Source organism: Typopeltis vanoorti, chromosome 5 (genome assembly GCF_054136105.1).
Source record: "Typopeltis vanoorti isolate ZY-2024b chromosome 5, IOZ_Tvanoo_1.0, whole genome shotgun sequence".
Lineage (NCBI taxonomy): Eukaryota > Metazoa > Arthropoda > Arachnida > Uropygi > Thelyphonidae > Typopeltis > Typopeltis vanoorti.
Window position 1 is genome coordinate 164,504,922 of NC_143553.1, and position 18,994 is coordinate 164,523,915.

Sequence of the window (18,994 nt, forward strand, 5' to 3'; positions counted from 1 at the left end):
AGGTGTGCCTTCACAAATTGTATCCTAATGCAGCACATCTTCTGTATAACAGTTAATAGTCTAATACACAAACATCCTACTGATCCCAAGTGTTTTTAGTGTGTTAAAAATAACAGGTGGCTGCATTCCAACCTTGTGAAGTGCTATTACAGCTACACGATTTTCATAATCTCTCCACTGCCTGTTAACGCATACAGGCTAGATCTCTCTCTCTCTCTCTCTCTCTACTGATAAATACACAAATGTTGGATGTGCACAGCGCTACTAATAGAACTGGGCTTGTGCAATTCAGTGGGCAGTGCAGGGTGTGTGCAAAAGATGTAACAGTATTTATTGCAAGACTGCGTAGAAAATGATACCTGCAAGGAGGAAAATGTCACAGAAAAATCTACAAATGTTTCATCAATGGAGTGCCTTTTCAGTTAAGCACTTCAGGTTCAGCCCATGATGAATGAATTACCAGTGATTGAAAGAGAGGGAGAGAGAGAGAGAGAGACTAATCCGCTGGCATTTGCAAAGGTTCCACACATCACTTCGATTAGATTTTATGTATTAAATTAAGTTAAAATCTGGAAACATGATGGTTAAAGATATTGAATCCAAGTTGCTGCTAAACAGGTTAATAATTGACGGTTTGATTATGTTCCAAGGCACAAGTTGAATATGATAAAAAAAAAAATCAGAAAAAACTGAATGTATATCAAAATATATGACTCATTATTATATTTAAATTTTATTAATAATTACAAATAAAATTCATATATATAGTCAACTTGCACTACAGCAAACACAGTCACATCAAACTATCAAAGAGCCCCACAGGCACACACACAAAAAAGTAAACTACAACAAACTATTCTATGTTTGAATATGGATGCACTTACATCGTCTACCATAGCCTTTTTTGGAGGATTAAATTCTTCATGATATGTTCGACCACTTAAAGGGTGAATTAGCCTTCCTGTAATTCGGCGGACCAGTAAAGAATCATCTATTCCAAATTCAATAACTGAATCTAATTTTGTATTCCTCTTAAGTAATACCTCATCAAGCTAAGGAAAAATAAAGAAGATGAAACTGCATATAAGAAAAAGAAATAACTTTTTGCATGAAGTGCACCTGTAATTAATATCATATACGTATAATGAAATATGAACTTTTGAATTATAATAAATATAAAAAAGTCATAAATGAAGTGTTTCAAATTCCTTTCCAAAGAATAATTTTATTTCAAATACCTTTCCAAAAAAAAATTTTATTTCAAATACCTTTCCAAAAAAAAAAAAAAAAAAAAAAATTAGAACAATTATAATGCTTTAGAGCAGTGTTTCTCAAACTGTGGTCTGCGACAGGCAGTCTGCAAGCAGGCAAATTAAATAAATTAATATACATTTTAATTATCCAACAAAACAAATTAAAATTGAATACATAAAAATTATTGAAATAAAATGGATAGTTAAAAAACCAACAAATAGTGGCAGAATGACCAGTAATAAAAGAGTGATGACGTGAACAACAATATGGTTTTATTAATTCCACCTTCCCTTGCTATTTTATCATATTTGAAGTAAACACGTATTATCCACATTACAACCAATTGCTTGTTGTTTATTGATTTTTATTATTGAAGGTTTTCCTCCTTTGACTAAAGCTCAGTATATCCTACTTCTAAGTAACTTTTCCATTTAATAATGGAAAAGTGGCTTAGCACTAGGACTTTGAAAGAAAAGCAAATGAAACAGGCGATGCTAATCCTAATTGTGATACACGCGAGTAAATCTGATAGTATTAAAGTAGAAGAAACAAGCAGTTCAAAGAAAAAATACAGTAGGAAATATAACAGAAACCACAATGTGTTTTGTGTTATGAAGTGTTGTCGAACGAGTTAATTTTTAATGTCGAACGACATTAAAAATTAACATTGTGATGTGAAAAATAAGCCAACTGAATTTTTTCAGTGATGCTTAGGGACATTAAATCATGTGGAAAGATATAGTTTCAGTCATTAGTTCGATTAATAGTAAGGCCTGGAAGCATCCGATCTCTAAAGTTGGTGCATAGCAAAAAGAGGGAAACTTCATTCTATCAGGGAAAATTTACTATTTCCAGCTAAGCTATAAAAGATGTGGTAAAAACTGTTTAGCAACAAGTTACTACAAGATGTTGATTTGATTCTTCTTTCAAAGGACACTGTCGGTCACAGAATTAATAATATGGCAGGTGATGTAGTAGAATCTCAGTTAATTGAAAGAGTTAAGAGCCCTTATTATGCGTTACAAACAGACGAGACTACTGATGTTACAAATGATCTGCAGTTAATATGCTATGTAAGATATGCGCACGATAACATTCATGATGATATTCTGTTTTGTAGAACTTTGTCATCCCGAACAACTGGAGAAGAAATATTTCACACTCTCACGAGAATCAAAGCATTCGAGAAAAAAACTGGTGTTATGGATTAGTTATGTAAAAGATAGACAATTTGCACCTTTTTCAATATTGGAATTCTTTTTAGTGGAAGATGATATTTTTGTTGATTGCTGGTTTCTGGAAAGCATTTGTGACCATTTCAAAACTCTGAAACATATTTTCCCGAATAAATTTTATAAGAAATTTCTGTGAGTTCGCGATCCATTTTAGGCTTACAGTCACGAGAAGAACCTTTCACAATCAAAAAGAGTAAATAGAGCTTTCAAGTGGGCTTAAAATGCAATTCGGTGATCTTGGTTTGGCTCGATTCTGGATCTTGCCTTCAAGAGAAGTGAATTATCTGAATTATCATTGAAAATTGTCGTGCAGTTTTCTTGTGAGAAAGGATTTTCATTGCTCCTTCAAACAATAACAAAATACAGAGAGCATTTTAGTATGTGTGCCGACCTTCGAGTGACAATATCGAACCAGGTATCCAGCAACTCTACAAGGCCGATAACCTCAACCATCTCTAAAAACATAATTATATCATATTATTTATTTGTTTAATAAAAATTAAAAGAATTTGTTCAATGATGATACTCTTTTGATCGTTTACTTCCAATTACATACTTTACTGGTCTGCAGAATTGTTTTAGGCATTTTACTGGGGCTTGGGCATAGAAAGGTTGAGAAATGCTGCTTTAGAGAAACAATGCCTAAAGCTATTTTTTTGTGTTTCTGTAAAATCACAGACTGACAGACTAGTATTATAGTCTACCAAAGTGTGGCTATGCATTTACTGCAGTCTAACTTTGTCAAATAGAATAATGAGCTTACACATTATTATATTTTACAAAAAAGGCAAAAAAACTATCAGGAAAACATCATCATCAAATTCCTGCCATGTACCCTCAAGGGGTGTACAGGATATGACAGTACTACATGAAAAAATTACATCATTACTAACTTCCTATCTACAATTTTCCTCCAAATCAGTCTGTTACTTGTCAAGATTCCAACATTATCAGATCTTATATTTCTATCGTCTAAGGCACTTTGTACTGTATCAATACACCTATATCTTGGTCTACCTCTGGGTCATTTTGCTGCCAACCTGGCAGAGAACACTTGTTTTGCTAATCTTTCCTCAATCATTCTGTTTAGGTGACCATACCACCTGAGATTAGCGCTACTAATGCATTGCTGGATGCCGACAATGTCAAGTTCTTTCCTAATATCCTCGTTTTAATATGATATTGCTGCCATCTGTTCATGCCTCTAATCTTTCTCAGGATTCTCATATCTGCGGTCTCTAGTCTTTGGTCAAGTGTTTTACTTCTGACCCAGTTCTCAGATCCATAAGTTAAAACTGGTTTGAACACTGTCTTGTATACAGTTAATTTAGGGTTCTGACTAATTTCTTTCTTATTCCATATGAATTTATTCAATCGACTTCCTACCATACCAGCTTTGTTGATTCTGTTGTCTATTTCCATATTTAATTTACCATCTTCAGTAAAAATCATGTCTAAGTAGCTGAAATGTTTTACTTGTTCCACAGGTTCTCCATTCACAACACAGCTGACATTTTCAATGATTCTGCCTATTTTCATTGTCTTTTTAATGCTGACCTTCATACCATATCTATTACAACAGGAATTCAAGGGAATCTTGCAAACTTGTAGCAGATTTATTTAGAAGTATAACATTAAGCATAAAGCAAAGAGCTGACATTAACATCTCCAATTCTGATATCATGCTTAATACCACTTTCCTGCATAATGTGATCCATATAGATAATGAATAACAGAGGGGATAATGTACATCCATGTCTCACACCAGATTTAACATTAAACCATCTTCCTTCAATTCAAACTGCTGACTTACAACTCAAATACAGACTAAGTATTGCTTGATATAATGCCCCATTGACACCATATAACTGTAGCGTATTGAATAGCTTCTCTCTCTAGGCACCTTGTCATATGCCTTTTCCAAATCGACAAATCTTAAATACAGATCTTTGTTATATTCCCATGCTTTCTCAACTATTTGTCTTAAAATGAAGATCTGATCTTGACAGCTTCTATTTGGCCTGAATCCAGTTTGTTCTTCACCAAGCTTTTCTTCCACAATTCTTCTCAATCGTTTCTCAAGTATGCTTGCATAGATCTTGCCAGGAACACTCAGTAGGGAAATACCTCTGTAATTCTCACATTCAGTTTTATTTCCCTTTTTATATATGGGTACTACTAGAGCTCTACTCCAATCATCGGGAATTCGTCCCTCTGTCCAGGCTTTCAGAACTATGCAGTGCAGCCACTGTAAGACTCTTATACCACCATACTTCAGCATTTCTGGTCGAATATCATCTACTCCTGCTGCCTTTCCACATTTCAAGCCTTTGATGGCTTTTTCTACTTCAAGTATGGATATGTATTCCTGACTGTATGCCTGCTGATTGTTTTTTTACCACTATGCTATCACTGTTTGTTTCATTTAGCAATTTTTCGAAATAAAGCAATCTCCATACTTCAAGGATATCTTTTTCTCCTGTTTTCATGTAACCTTTATCATCTCTAACTCCTTTTATAGCACTCTTTCCTCCATTTCTAAGTTTCTTCAACAACCTCCAGAATATTTTGCCACCTTCTTGATATTTATTTTCTATGTTCTTGCCAAAGTCCTCCCATGACTTTTGATTAGCTAGTTTTACACATTGTTTAGCTTTCTTACATTTGTCTCTGTATTCTCTAAGAGCACACAAGCTGACTTATTTGCCAGGAACTTTTGATATGCTTTCTTCTTTTCCTTCACTGCCTCTAACTTTCTGTGTCCACCAGGAAGTTCTGATTTTTTTATCTTTGCAGACAACCTCAACATATGCCTCTCTAGAAGAATCAATCAATGTTTTCTTCAGGGTTTGCCACTGAATCTCCAAGGCTTGATTCCTGTTCTCAAACTTTCATTTTTGATTCAATAATCTTTGTGTATTTTAGTCGACAGTTCACATCTGAGAGCCGCTCAACTTTTATTTGCTTTGAAACTTTCTTACAGCAGTATAAAATTGAATTTCAATATGAAATTCAATTTTATCCTGCTCAAGACTAAATAGTGATCACTTCCAATTTCAAATCCTCTGTACACTCTGGTGTCCTGCACCAGGGAGAAAACATCACTATCAACAATAACATAGTCAATGAGACTTTTTCTTATTCCTAGCCTCTTCTCTCCATGTGAATTTGTGCACATTTTTATTTTGGAACATGGAGTTAGTAATAACGAGTCCATGTCCTGAGCAGAAATCCAACAAATATTTGCCATTATTATTTGCTTTGCTCTTTTCTCCAAATTTTCCCAAGACATTTTTGTATGTCTGACAATCATTTCCTACTCTGCTATTTAGATCCCCAACAAGGACCAACTTTTCCTTTTTCATTGGGTCAGTAGCATTCTCTAGAGTCTCAAAAAATTCCTCCACTTCTACCTTAGTTCTGTGGGACCATAGGCACAAATAAGTCTCGTTGTCCAATTTCCCATTCTGATATTTGCCCACATCACTCTACTTGAGACTGCCTGCCATTCAAGAAGATTAGCCTCGTATTTTGTGTTGAATACTATGGCTACTCCTTCTTTTCCTTGATTGTCATTTCCTGAATATAAAATTTTGTATTTATTGTTCAAAAAGATCTCACCAGGTTTTGTCTTTTTTTTGTTTCAGTCACCCCTATTATGTCGATCTGGTACTTATCTAATTCATCAGCTAGCTCCATTTCTTTGCCATTCAGACTTCTAATGTTGATAGTACCGATCTTTAACTCTGGTGATGTTGAGTTGGGGTGTGCTTTCAGATTTGTTCCAGTAGCTGACTTTTTGCTGTTTGCCCTGGGTCAAAGCTGTTTAACCGGGCAACACCCCACCCGGCATGAAATATTGTCAAATTGTACCATCATTTTCTATATTGGTTTAAGCCAATAAGAATACAATTTGGTCGACTAAATCCCAAATTTCCAGCCCATTCTCGTTCGTTCAGTACCCAGGTAGATACCCAACAGGGTGCGCCACGAGAAGGTGAGGATTGGACATTAGGTCAGAAACCCTGGTCGGTTCTCCACATTCCTTTAAAGGCTATGTGGAGGTCTCCTCTCTGTTATACAGCTTTGACTCTTAAGCACCCCTCTGGAAAACATAAAATGCAGAAAACCTATTTTTTGGTTCCTGGTGAGCAAAAATTTATATACAGGCCAAATACAGGATGTTCTATTTAAAATTGTTATGCAGACAATTAGAAACAAAAATGAAATCTGTATGAGGAAATGTATACTTCAGTGGATACTGAACTGTTTATTATTAATTTCTATTCAGACATGTTTTTAAAGGAGTCAACTTAACGGTAAGTTGACTAGTGTTTGGAATCAAATCAAAGATGCACAAAAAAAAAATAATAAAATAAAATAAATAAATAAAAAGACAGATACAACTGGGTTGAACAGCTTTTGTGGGGAAGATATCCTATATCACCTTGGAAGATATGGGATATCTTCCAAGGTGATATTCCAATTAGATGGACAGGATACATTGCAAGATATAACATCACAAGATGGCCTGCAATGTTAACAGAATAGAAAACTACAGAACAAGGATAAAATGGCAAGATGAAATTGTTCGGCATGTGAAACGGATGAGAAAAGCTGAAAAGAAATGGAGAAAATTAAGGGAGAAGACCTTCACCCAGCAGTAGAGTAATCCAAGTTGTAAAATAAGTGTTTGGAACCATAAACATTTTTTGTACAATAGTACAAAACTTAACCAAACTTTATGGTTGAACTCTGATCTTATATTACAATATTTCTTATTTTATACCAGTTTTTACAAATAAGGAAATAAACTTCATATTACAGCTTGCTTAGTATGTCCTGGACAGATTTTGAATGCAAATCTGAAAGCACTTGCATTTAAATCCCATCCAGGAAATAAGGAACATTTGTAAGGGCATTTCAAATGTAGGTGAGTTGGTCTCCTATGAAGATAGCAGAGATTCTTCCTCCAGAAAAATATACAAAATGGCAAGAGTAAACATGCAGTGGTGGACATAACAGACTTTGAAGATAATTAACCTTTATCATTACCATAATTTATTTTATTTTATTTTTTAAAAATATGCTATGGCTATTGTTTGATCTTTTATGTGGCAAGGACAACCTGAGTCATACGGCACCAGTCATTGCAGTATAAAAGTTAAAACAGTTTTTTAAAATAGCATAAATGGGTATAGATCAGAATGTATATAAATGCAATTTTAAAAAGAAAGAGTGTACAAAAACAAGTATAAAAAGGATGAATAAGAAGAAAGGTGTAAAACGATCTATGAAAAAAAAAAATGTAAAAAGTCAAAAAAAGAACAAGGTATTAAAACGGTGTGTGCAAGAAACAATACTGTATAAATAAAAATTAATGTAAATGATCTATATATGGTAAAAGATATTAATTGGCTGTAAATTTAAAAACAAAAACATTTATCGAGTCTCAAAATCTGCCTCAGTGTATAGGGCTCAGCAGATTGTGAATACAGCTAAAATAATGACTACACTTATTCGTGAAATGAGGGCAGTAAATTAAAATATGACTGATAGTTAGTTGGTCATTACAGAACTCGCAAACACAGGCAGATCATCCCTCACTAGGAAGGAGTATGTAAGATAACTATGACCTATTGTGGAGCTGAGCAAGAAGAACTTCCTCTGAACCCTGTGCAGACCAGACTGAATAATTTCAGGCTTAATTTGGCAGAGTTTATTTTTAGTTTAGTCTAAGATGACTTCTGCTGGGATAAAAGTTCATGTCCGATAATCTGGTGTAATCAGCAGTGATGTTGGGATCAAGGGAATTAGCCCACGGGCACCCGAGGCTCACAAGCATTTTTAAAGTGCTTGCCACTGTGCCAGATATTGAAGCGTTTAATAACATTTACATTTTTTAGTGTGTATGCAAACCACACATCACCAATTATGGGTTATTCAACTCTCTTGCACTAGGCTAGTAGCCTGAATTCTTTTCTAGAGTGACAAAGTGACAATCAGTTGTTTATTTGATGTGTTTCTAATAATTTTATATATTTATATTTTTTTATAACCCATGATGGATAACATAAATAAAAAGAAAAAGATTTATAACGTTAGCATTCCAGTTATGTGCCAGATTATAATAAGTTAGCTGAATATCTGCAATGCAAAGTATTGCAGATATTCAGCTAACATTCAGCTATTCTTTTTGAAGTACATACTAAGTTTGTAAAGAATTTTGTATTAATAAATTCATTTAAAATAAATACGTATTGAATGTACTTTAAGCTTACAACTTCCCTTCCAGCAATATTAAGGTAAAGTGCCCTTTGTCATAAGCCAGCCATTCAGGGTTACTTTTTTAGTGAAAAGGTTGCCGACCTCTGGTCTAGAGCTACAGAAACATCCAGGACACTCTCGATGGAAGTTCTGTGAAACAACACATCATCTCATCTTCCTTATACCCTCTTTTACCTTGCAGTGTCGAGGGTCCATTGATCATCGGACCTCACTTCGTTTACAGGATAAGGTGGTCAGCCTTATGCTCCGGTGTATCCTATGGCCTGTAGTGTTGAGTTCTCAAGGCCAGTTTGCCTGCTTTGCGGGATGAAAACCCCCAGAATAAACTGGGGAAAAAACCCTGCTGTCCACACCCAAGACTGGCTAACTTCTCTATGAAATGCAACCGAAGTGTACATCTAAGTGTATCTTATATAGAGAAGTGTTGTTTCACAGAAATTCCACAGGGTGTCCTGGATGTTTCTGTAGCTCTAGACCAGAGGTCGGCAACCCTTTCACTAAAAAAAAAGAACCCTGAATGGCTGGCTTATGACAAAGGGCACTTTACCTTAATATTGCTGGAGGGAAAGTTGTAAGCTTAAAGTACATTCAATACATATTTATTTTAAATGAATTTATTAATACAAAATTCTTTACAAACTTAGTATGTACTTCAAAAAGAATAGCTGAATGTTAGCTGAATATCTGCAATACTTTGCATTGTAGATATTCAGCTAACTTATTATAATCTGGCACGTAACTGAAATGCTAAAGTTATAAAAATATAAATATATAAAATTATTAGAAATACATCAAATAAACAACTGATTGTCACTTTGTCACTCTAGAAAAGAATTCAGTCTACTAGCCTAGTGCAACAGAAGTGAGTAACCCATAATTGGTGATGTGTGGTTTGCATGCGCACTAAAAAATTTAAAAGTTGTTCAACACTTCAATATCTGGCACAGTGGGAAGCATTTTAAAAATGCTTTGCAAGGCTCGCGAACCTCGGGCTGCCGACCCCTACTCTAGACCTTTTATTGTCTGACGAGAACTATGTGAACCTGAATATATTATACACTTATGGTAGCAATGTAGTCTGTATTTTAATGCAAGCTCTATTGCATGCAGCTAGCTCAGCTGTAAGGTTGTTACTCTATTATGATTTGTGTAGATATAATGAAGTCTGGAAAGGCAGTAGAAGTGCTCACTATGTCTTTCGATTTTGAACCATTTGTCAGGCCCAAAATCAGAGTATTCCATTCTGTGCACCTGAAAGAGTTGTTGGTAGACAACAAGAGGAGTGGAATATTTTGGTAGCTTACAAAAAGCAAAGCTGTATGGTGGTATGAATGCCACAGTAGTAATGTATTTAGTGACATCTCATCTATGCTATTTTGTCTACCCCCAACAGAGCTTGAAAGAAAGTTTTTCACAAATCAATGGGTTTTATGGCAGCTTATCAAGTTATATAGATTCTCCATCATGAACGAAAAATAGTTGGCCATGTGGGGTGGAGTTTTGGAAGGGGGTTTATTTTTGTTGCATATAACAAAGACAGTTGTTGATGTTGAAGAAGATATCAACAACTGTGGGTCATTTGCCTGAATGTATAGACAAGGAATAGATTTAGTTCAAAATGCTTCAGCTGTAATTCTGATGGATTGATGGTGAATAGGATCCAGCCATCACAGAGTACTCTCCCTAGCAGAAGAATAAACTTAGGACCCTGAATTGAGTTTTGATTTTATCAACGCCCTGTAAAAACAAAGTACACCTGTCAGCACCCTAGGAGGTGGAAGATAGGCTATAAAGGATATTCTATGCTTTATGGCACTTATCTCGCAACTGCATTATGTGAGGGACAAAGGAAGGAAAGTTTGTTGTACCAAGAATTTAGCTTCTGGTGCAAATGAAATTAATGTTTGTCTTAGAGCTCTAGGTCAGGATGGAGACTATATCAGTGGCAAAAGAGCACACCAACTGTCTGTTGCTGTAAAAATCTGAACCCATTTTGCAAGCACCCATTTTGAGAAATGGTCAATGGCTTGCTATTGCCTTTCTGAGATCTTCATATTACATGAATGACATTAGATGGTAAATGTCATCCACACAGAGGGCATTACTTACTGTTGGAAGGAGATGTTCTGTTATCGAGAGGGAAATTCTGAAAACAAAATGGGTAATCACAGTAATAGAATGATATTTTCAAAAGCCAGATAGTGTTCTGGAAAAAAGAAAAAAAAAGTTGTTTCTCTCAAGAAACCATAAGACTTCATCCCATGATTTACGGAATAAATCTCGAAAATTACAACTACTAGCGCGTATGAACATGTTTGCGGCTTTTGCATCTTTGAAATCCATTGCAGTATGCAATGATATAATGTTAACTAGACTCGGCATTCACAGCAAATATAACGAATAACAACAAGCAGTGACAGGTTACCGGTAAATGCCGAGAGCAGCAGAGGGCAAGTGCGCAAAAGCTGTAACATCATCATCAAATTCCTGTCATGTACCCCCCTCAAGGGGTGTACAGGATATGATAGTACTACATGAAAAAAATTACATTATTACTAACTTCCTATCTACAATTTTCCTCCAAATCAGTCTGTTACTTGTCAAGACTCCAACATTATCAGATCTTATATTTCTATCGTCTAAGGCACTTTGTACCATATCAATCCACCTATATCTTGGTTTACCTCTGGGTCGTTTTGCTGCCAACCTGGCTGAGAACACTTGTTTTGCTAATCTTTCTTCGCCCATTTTGTTTAGGTGACCATACCACCCGAGATTAGCTCTGCTAACGAATTCCTCGATTCTGATAATGTCAAGTTCTTTCCTAATATTTTTGTTTTTAGTATGATATTGCCATTGATGCCATCTGTTCACGCCTCTAATCTTTCTCAGGACTCTAATATCTGCGGTCTCTAGTGTTTGGTCAATTGTTTTACTTCCGACCCAGCTCTCAGATCCATAAGTTAAAACTGGTTTGAACACTGTCTTGTATACAGCTAATTTAGTGTTCTGACTAATTTCTCTCTTATTCCATATGAATTTATTCAATTGACTTCCCACCATACCAGCTTTGCTGATTCTGTTGTCTATTTCCATATTAAATTTACCATCTTCACTAAAAATCGTGCCTAAGTAGCTGAAATGTTTTACTTGTTCCACAGGTTCTCCATTCACAACACAGTTGACATTTTCAATGATTCTGCCTATTTTCATTGTCTTTGTCTTTTTATTGTTGCTGACCTTCATACCATATCTATTACAACAGCTTTTCAATTTAGGCAGGGAATCTTTAAACTTGTAGCGGATTTATTTAGAAGTATAACATCATCTGCATAAAGCAAAGAGCAGACATTAACATCTCCAATTTTGATATCATGTTTAATACCACTTTCCTTCATAATGTGATCCATATAGATAATGAATAACAGAGGGGATAATGTATATCCTTGTCTCACACCAGATTTAACATTAAACCATCTTCCTGTACTTCCTTCAATTCTAACTGCTGACTTACAACTCAAATAAAGACTAAGTATTGCTTGATATAATGCCCCATTCACAACATATAACTGCAGCATATTGAATAGCTTCTCTCTTGGCACCTTGTCATATGCCTTTTCCAAATCGACAAAAACTTAAATACAGATCTTTGTTATATTCCCATGCTTTCTCGACTATTTGTCAAAAAGTGAAGATCTGATCCTAACAGCCTCTATTTGGCCTGAATCCAGTTTGTTCTTCACCAAGCTTTTCTTCCACAATTCTTCTCAATCGTTTCTCAAGTATGCTTGCATAGATCTTGCCAGGAACACTCAGTAGGGAAATACCTCTGTAATTCTCACATTCAGTTTTATTTCCCTTTTTATATATGGGTACTATTAGAGCTCTACTCCAATCATCGGGAATTCGTCCCTCTGTCCAGGCTTTCAGAACTATGCAGTGCAGCCACTGTAAGACTCTTATACCACCATACTTCAGCATTTCTGGTCGAATATCATCTACTCCTGCTGCCTTTCCACATTTCAAGCCTTTGATGGCTTTTTCTACTTCAAGTATGGATATGTATTCCTGACTGTATGCCTGCTGATTGTTTTTTTACCACTATGCTATCACTGTTTGTTTCATTTAGCAATTTTTCGAAATAAAGCAATCTCCATACTTCAAGGATATCTTTTTCTCCTGTTTTCATGTAACCTTTATCATCTCTAACTCCTTTTATAGCACTCTTTCCTCCATTTCTAAGTTTTTTCAACAACCTCCAGAATATTTTGCCACCTTCTTGATATTTATTTTCTATGTTCTTGCCAAAGTCCTCCCATGACTTTTGATTAGCTAGTTTTACACATTGTTTAGCTTTCTTACATTTGTCTCTGTATTCTCTAAGAGCACACAAGCTGACTTATTTGCCAGGAACTTTTGATATGCTTTCTTCTTTTCCTTCACTGCCTCTTTAACTTTCTGTGTCCACCAGGAAGTTCTGATTTTTTTTTATCTTTGCAGACAACCTCAACATATGCCTCTCTAGAAGAATCAATCAATGTTTTCTTCAGGGTTTGCCACTGAATCTCCAAGGCTTGATTCCTGTTCTCAAACTTTCATTTTTGATTCAATAATCTTTGTGTATTTTAGTCGACAGTTCACATCTGAGAGCCGCTCAACTTTTATTTGCTTTGAAACTTTCTTACAGCAGTATAAAATTGAATCTACTCCAATCATCGGGAAATCGTGCCTTTATTTTTTCGAAATAAAGCAATTACTCCATACTTCAAGGTTATCTTTTTTTCGTGTTTTCACATCACCTTTATCATCTCTAACTCCTTTTATAGCACTCTTTCCTCCATTCCTAAGCTTCTTCAACAACCTCCAGAATATTTTGTCACCTTCTTGATATTTATTTTCTATCTTCTTTCCAAAGTCCTCCCACTTTTGTTTAGCATTCTTGCATTTGTCTGTATATTCTCTAAGAGCACACAAGCTGACTTATTTGACAGGAACTTTTGATATGCTTTCTTCTTTTCCTTCAGTGCCTCTTTATCTTTCTGTGTCCACCAGGGAGTTGTGATTTTTTTATCCTTGCAGACAACCTCAGCACATGCCTCTCTAGAAGAATTCATTCAATGTTTTCTTCAGAGTTTGCCACTGAATCTCCAAGGTTTGATTCCTGTTCTCAAACTTTCATTTTTGATTCAATAATCTTTGTGTATTTTAGTCTACAGTTCATATCTGAGAGCTACTCAACTTTTATTTGCTTTAAAACTTTCTTACAGCAGTATAAAATTGAATCTCAATATGAAATTCAATTTTATCCTGCTCAAGACTAAATAGTGATCACTTCCAATTTCAAATCCTCTGTACACTCTGGTGTCCTGCACCAGGGAGAAAACATCACTATCAACAATAACATAGTTGAGACTTTTTCTTATTCCTAGCCTCTTCTCTCCATCTGAATTTGTGCACATTTTTATTTTGGAACATGGAGTTAGTAATAACAAGTCTATGTCCTGAGCAGAAATCCAACAGATATTTGCCATTACTATTAGCTTTGCTCTTTTCTCCAAATTTTCGCAAGACATTTTTGTATGTCTGACAATCACTTTCTACTCTGCTATTTAGATCCCCAACAAGGACCAACTTTTCCTTTTTCATTGGGTCAGTAGCATTCTCTAGAGTCTCAAAAAATTCCTCCACTTCTACCTTAGTAGAACCTTCTGTGGGACCATAGACACAAATAAGTCTCATTGTCCAGTTCCCCATTCTCATATTTGCCCACATTACTCTACTTGAGACTGCCTGCCATTCAAGAAGATTAGCCTCGTATTTTGTGTTGAATACTATGGCTACTCCTTCTTTTCCTTGATTGTCACTGCCTGAATATAACATTTTGTATTTATTGCTCAGAAGGATCTCACCAGTTTTTGTCTTTTTTTTTCTTTCAGTCACCCCTATTATGTCGATCTGGTACTTATCTAATTCATCAGCTAGCTCCATTTCTTTGCCATTCAGACTTCTAATGTTGATAGTACCGATCTTTAACTCTGGTGATGTTGAGTTGGGGTTTTTGTTTTCAGATTTGTTCCAGTAGCTGACTTTTCGCTGTTCACCCTGGTTCCCTGGCGAAAACAAGGGCCTTGTTTAACCGGGCAACGCCCGATCCGGCATGAAATTTTGTCATGTTGTACTATCATTTTTTTATTTTTGTTTAAACAATCAGAATACAATTTAGTTGGCTAAATCCCAAATTGCCAGCCCATCCTCATTCGTTCAGTATCTAAGTAGATACCCAACAGGGTGCACCACAAGAAGGTGAGGATTGGACATTAGGTCAGCAGCCCTGGTTGGTTCTCCGCATTTCTTTAAAGGCTATGTGGAGGTCTCCTCTCAGTTATACAGCTTTGACCCTTAAGCACCCAAAAAAAAAGCTGTAACATTCAAACTGAAACCTACCAATTAGAAATAAGGACTTCATAAACAATTTCTCCTTTCCCCAAACAATCAGTAGTCCATGCCTCGCACAATTAGTTTAGTCACTTGTTTATCACCGTTAGTGTTCGTTGTTTATTTACCCTTAAAATGGATTCGAAACGCAAAACTGAATGCGCTAGTAATAAATCTAAAAAACAAAGGTTTGCAATTACTTTAGAAGAAAAGTTGAAAATAATTCCTAAGTAGGAAGACGGGAAAAATTATATCAACAATAGCTCTGGATATAAATTGACCTATTTCGACATTGAATACAACAGTGAATGTTAAAGTTCGCATTGTTGAAAGCATGAAAGGTGCGGTAACGTTGAAGGGCACAATCATTACCAAGAAGATGCTGGGCCCGATTCCAGAGATGGAGAAATTGTCTCTCTGGATCGAGGATCTAACACAGAAGCAGATACTGTTGAGTTTTCTGATTATCCAGGAGAATTCTAGGTCTTTACATAAAAATTTACAAAAGAAGGCCAGCATCATGGACACAGAGAGTGCATTTAAAGCTAGTGCTTATATGGTTCGAATGATTCAAGAAGCGTACAAATCTACACAGCATTAAAGTCACGGGTGAGGCAGCAAGTAAATTTCCCGAACTTCTGGCAGAAATAATTGAGGAGATGGAATATTTGCCTGAGCAAATATTTAATGTTGACGAAACGGCTCTGTTTTGGAAGAGGGTGCCAACATGGACATTTATTGCAAAAGAGGAAAAATCTATGCCTGGATTCAAGTTCGCAAAAGATCGAATCACTGTTATGATTGGCAGCAACACTTCAGGGGACTTGAAACTTAAACCGCTTACAGTGTACTATTCCCAGAGACTGCAGGCCTTTAAGAACATTGACCTGAGTAGGCTGCCTGTAATCTGGAAATTCAATACCAAGGCTTGTGTTACACGTGTGCTGTTCGCAGACTGGTTCAATAATCACTTCATTCCGCAGGTGAAGGAATATTGTGCCAAGAAAGGAATCCTGTTTAAAGTGCTTCTCCTCCTGGACTATGCCCTCAGCCACCCAGAAGAGTTCGATGACTTTCATTCTGATGTAAAAGTTGTTTATCTGCCTCCTAGAACCACCGCACTTTTGCAATCTGATCAAGGCGCTATTGCGACTTTCAAAGCCTGCTATCTGCAGCGTATGTTTTCCCAAGCAATCAAGGCCATTGATTGTGGTGAGGGCATTACTCTATGTGATTTCTGGAAGAATTATAATATCCTTGACACTATCAAAAACGTTGGGGTGGCATGGGATGAAGTCAAGCAGACAACAATGAATGCTGTGTGGAAGAAACTCTGCCCAGAATTGGTGCAAAATCGTTTAAAGGAAGGAGAGCAGACAATGACTGATATGGTTGTTGAGTTGATACAAGAATTACAGCAGGTGACGGAGAAGTGTATGTGCAACTGATAGAGCAATTACAGCTGGAAGTGGATAACGTTGACGTTAACGAGCTTCTTTTAAGTCACAATGAAGAGCTTACTAATGATGACCTTATTCAGTTGGAGGCATTCTGAAGAAAATACTCGGCCAATTGAACCACCAACTCCAGACATTAAGAAATTTACAACAAAAGGGACTAGCCGAGGCTAGTCCCTTTGTTGTAAATTTAGCAAAATTAGACTCGATGGATCCGAACACCAAGCGGTTCGAGAATGTTAGCCGCCATATCCATTCCAATATGTCTAGCTACAAGGCCATCTATGATGACAAAAAGCGTGACCACACAATCTACTCTAGACATGTTTGTGAGATGCTGCTCACAACGTCAAGATGACAACTCAGACAACCCTGACTATGCTCGGGCTTCAACATCGAGAGGGGTAAAAGTTGCCTGAGAGGTCTGTCGCATAACATTTTTTTATTTGAAAAATGTTATCTCAGTTTGTTTTTATATTCTTCTATATATTTTTCATACTTTTTATAGTTTATATCCGAGTAAATACTGCTGCATGATGTTTCATTTATAAAATAATACTGTGTAAATAATATACATATCTGTATATATACATACATATAATAATAATAAATATTGCAGTTTCTTACAAAGTTACACTTAAGCAATTTACAAATTCGACTTACGTAAAATTCAAGTTATGTAATGGTTTACGGAATGCATTACTTAACTCAGGGGATGACTGTACTTGGGAATTTTGGATTCTTCCCTTGCTTAGGAAAAGCAATAATATATGCCTTTTGTCAAGTATCTGGAAATGTACATTCATAGAAAATTCTGGTGTCAAGATGCAGCAGTTGGTCCATGGATTGGGAAGGGCTACTATTCAGTCCAGTTTTGACCTTCTGCCATGTTTCATAGCATTATGCATATTTAAAAGAAAGAGTGATTTGCATTTGATACTAAGGCAATTAATGTGAAGTCAACAGCCTCTAAATATAAGTAACACAAATTTTGTTTGCTTATACTTGAATAAAGAATTAAACAAGAATATAATTCCTTGGCAAGTCTACTTTCATTTGTAACCAAGTGAAAAAAAATTTCTACAACTATCTCTCATCCAGAGTCTTTTCATAATAAGGTAATGCATTTTTTAATTACTCATATATGGGAAATATACGACTTCTGCATTAATTTAACCTTGGTATTTCTTAGGGGTTTCCTTCCTGGGGAGTAGAATGGATCTGCCTTAGCAGTAAGTTTCTGCTTGTCACTGGGCTGAGTTTCCTGCTCTGGAGTAATTCAGGTCAGGGGTGATTGGTTTTTATTAGTGGGTCACTCAGAGAGATTTAGAGTGATCTTGTAGATTGCTCAGAGTTTTTGGAAGTGAACAAAGGTTGACAATGGTCTGAGTAGAGCCCTTTGCATAATGCATAGCATTATGCACTTTCTAAAGAAGTACACTTTGCATTACGGGATACTATGCAAACAATATGAAATCATCAGCCTCTATATACAAGTAGTCTAGCGGTTAACCAAGCAAAGAAACTCTACAACTGACACGGAAATATTTGGGTGATCAACGGGCTGAGGATGTGCAATATATAGTATCTCTTGGTCAAGCCAAACCTACCATTTTGTAGTATGACCTGTTTCCACAAACAGAGCTCAGACAAGGCTGGTTAGTGCTGTTATGTGTCATATCTTCCTCAGTTGGAGGAAATGCTAACTAAAACTCTAGGTGGTAGATATTTTAAATCACCCAGTGAAATGCCACTACTCTGATTATTGGAGGTGTGAAGTGGCTTCTGCCATGTTTGATCTCCAGAGTAAGGTCTACAGTTTCTTCCATTCCTCTTTCCTCTCATATGCAGGTTGATAGTCTTGTTGGGCATGCTTAACATGCTGTTATTAATGATTTAGGGAGTTGCCACCAACACATCCTCCATTTGAGGACACAGCAATAAAGCAGTTTCTGTAGGCTGGTTGCTAGATAGTGCATGGGACTGCACCAGATGGTAATGCATCTGCTGAAGGCTTCCCAATCTGCTGGCAAATAATTCTGCTATTGCTTATTCTGTTTCCAAGTAAATTGGATTCCAAGTAAAGCTGCATGCAGAGGCACTGTTGAAGTAATACTTGGATTGGAGTCTGTGCACTCCCTGTATGGGAGTTTTGTGTACAAGTTCTTCACTTTATCTGCATGCTCCTGCCACCAATTCTATCATGAGAGATAAACAAACAAATGCTAGCATTACTGCAGATGTAAAAAAATACACCCCCCCCCCCAAAAAAAGAATTCTTTCAAATAAAAAAATGCTTCCACAAAACAAAAACAAAACTTTGTA

The 18,994-nt window shown here is 36.1% G+C and overlaps 1 protein-coding gene across 1 annotated transcript in view; it reads right to left on the reverse strand.

The window, feature by feature from the left end:
* Ak2 (Adenylate kinase 2) overlaps positions 1 to 18,994 on the reverse strand; it is a 69,740-nt gene that overhangs the window by 11,203 nt on the left and 39,543 nt on the right. Inside the window, exon 4 of the mRNA XM_090392898.1 lies at positions 885 to 1,052. Within this exon, the coding sequence (XP_090249024.1) occupies positions 885 to 1,052 (168 nt within the window). The remainder of the gene's footprint in view (positions 1 to 884; positions 1,053 to 18,994) is intronic.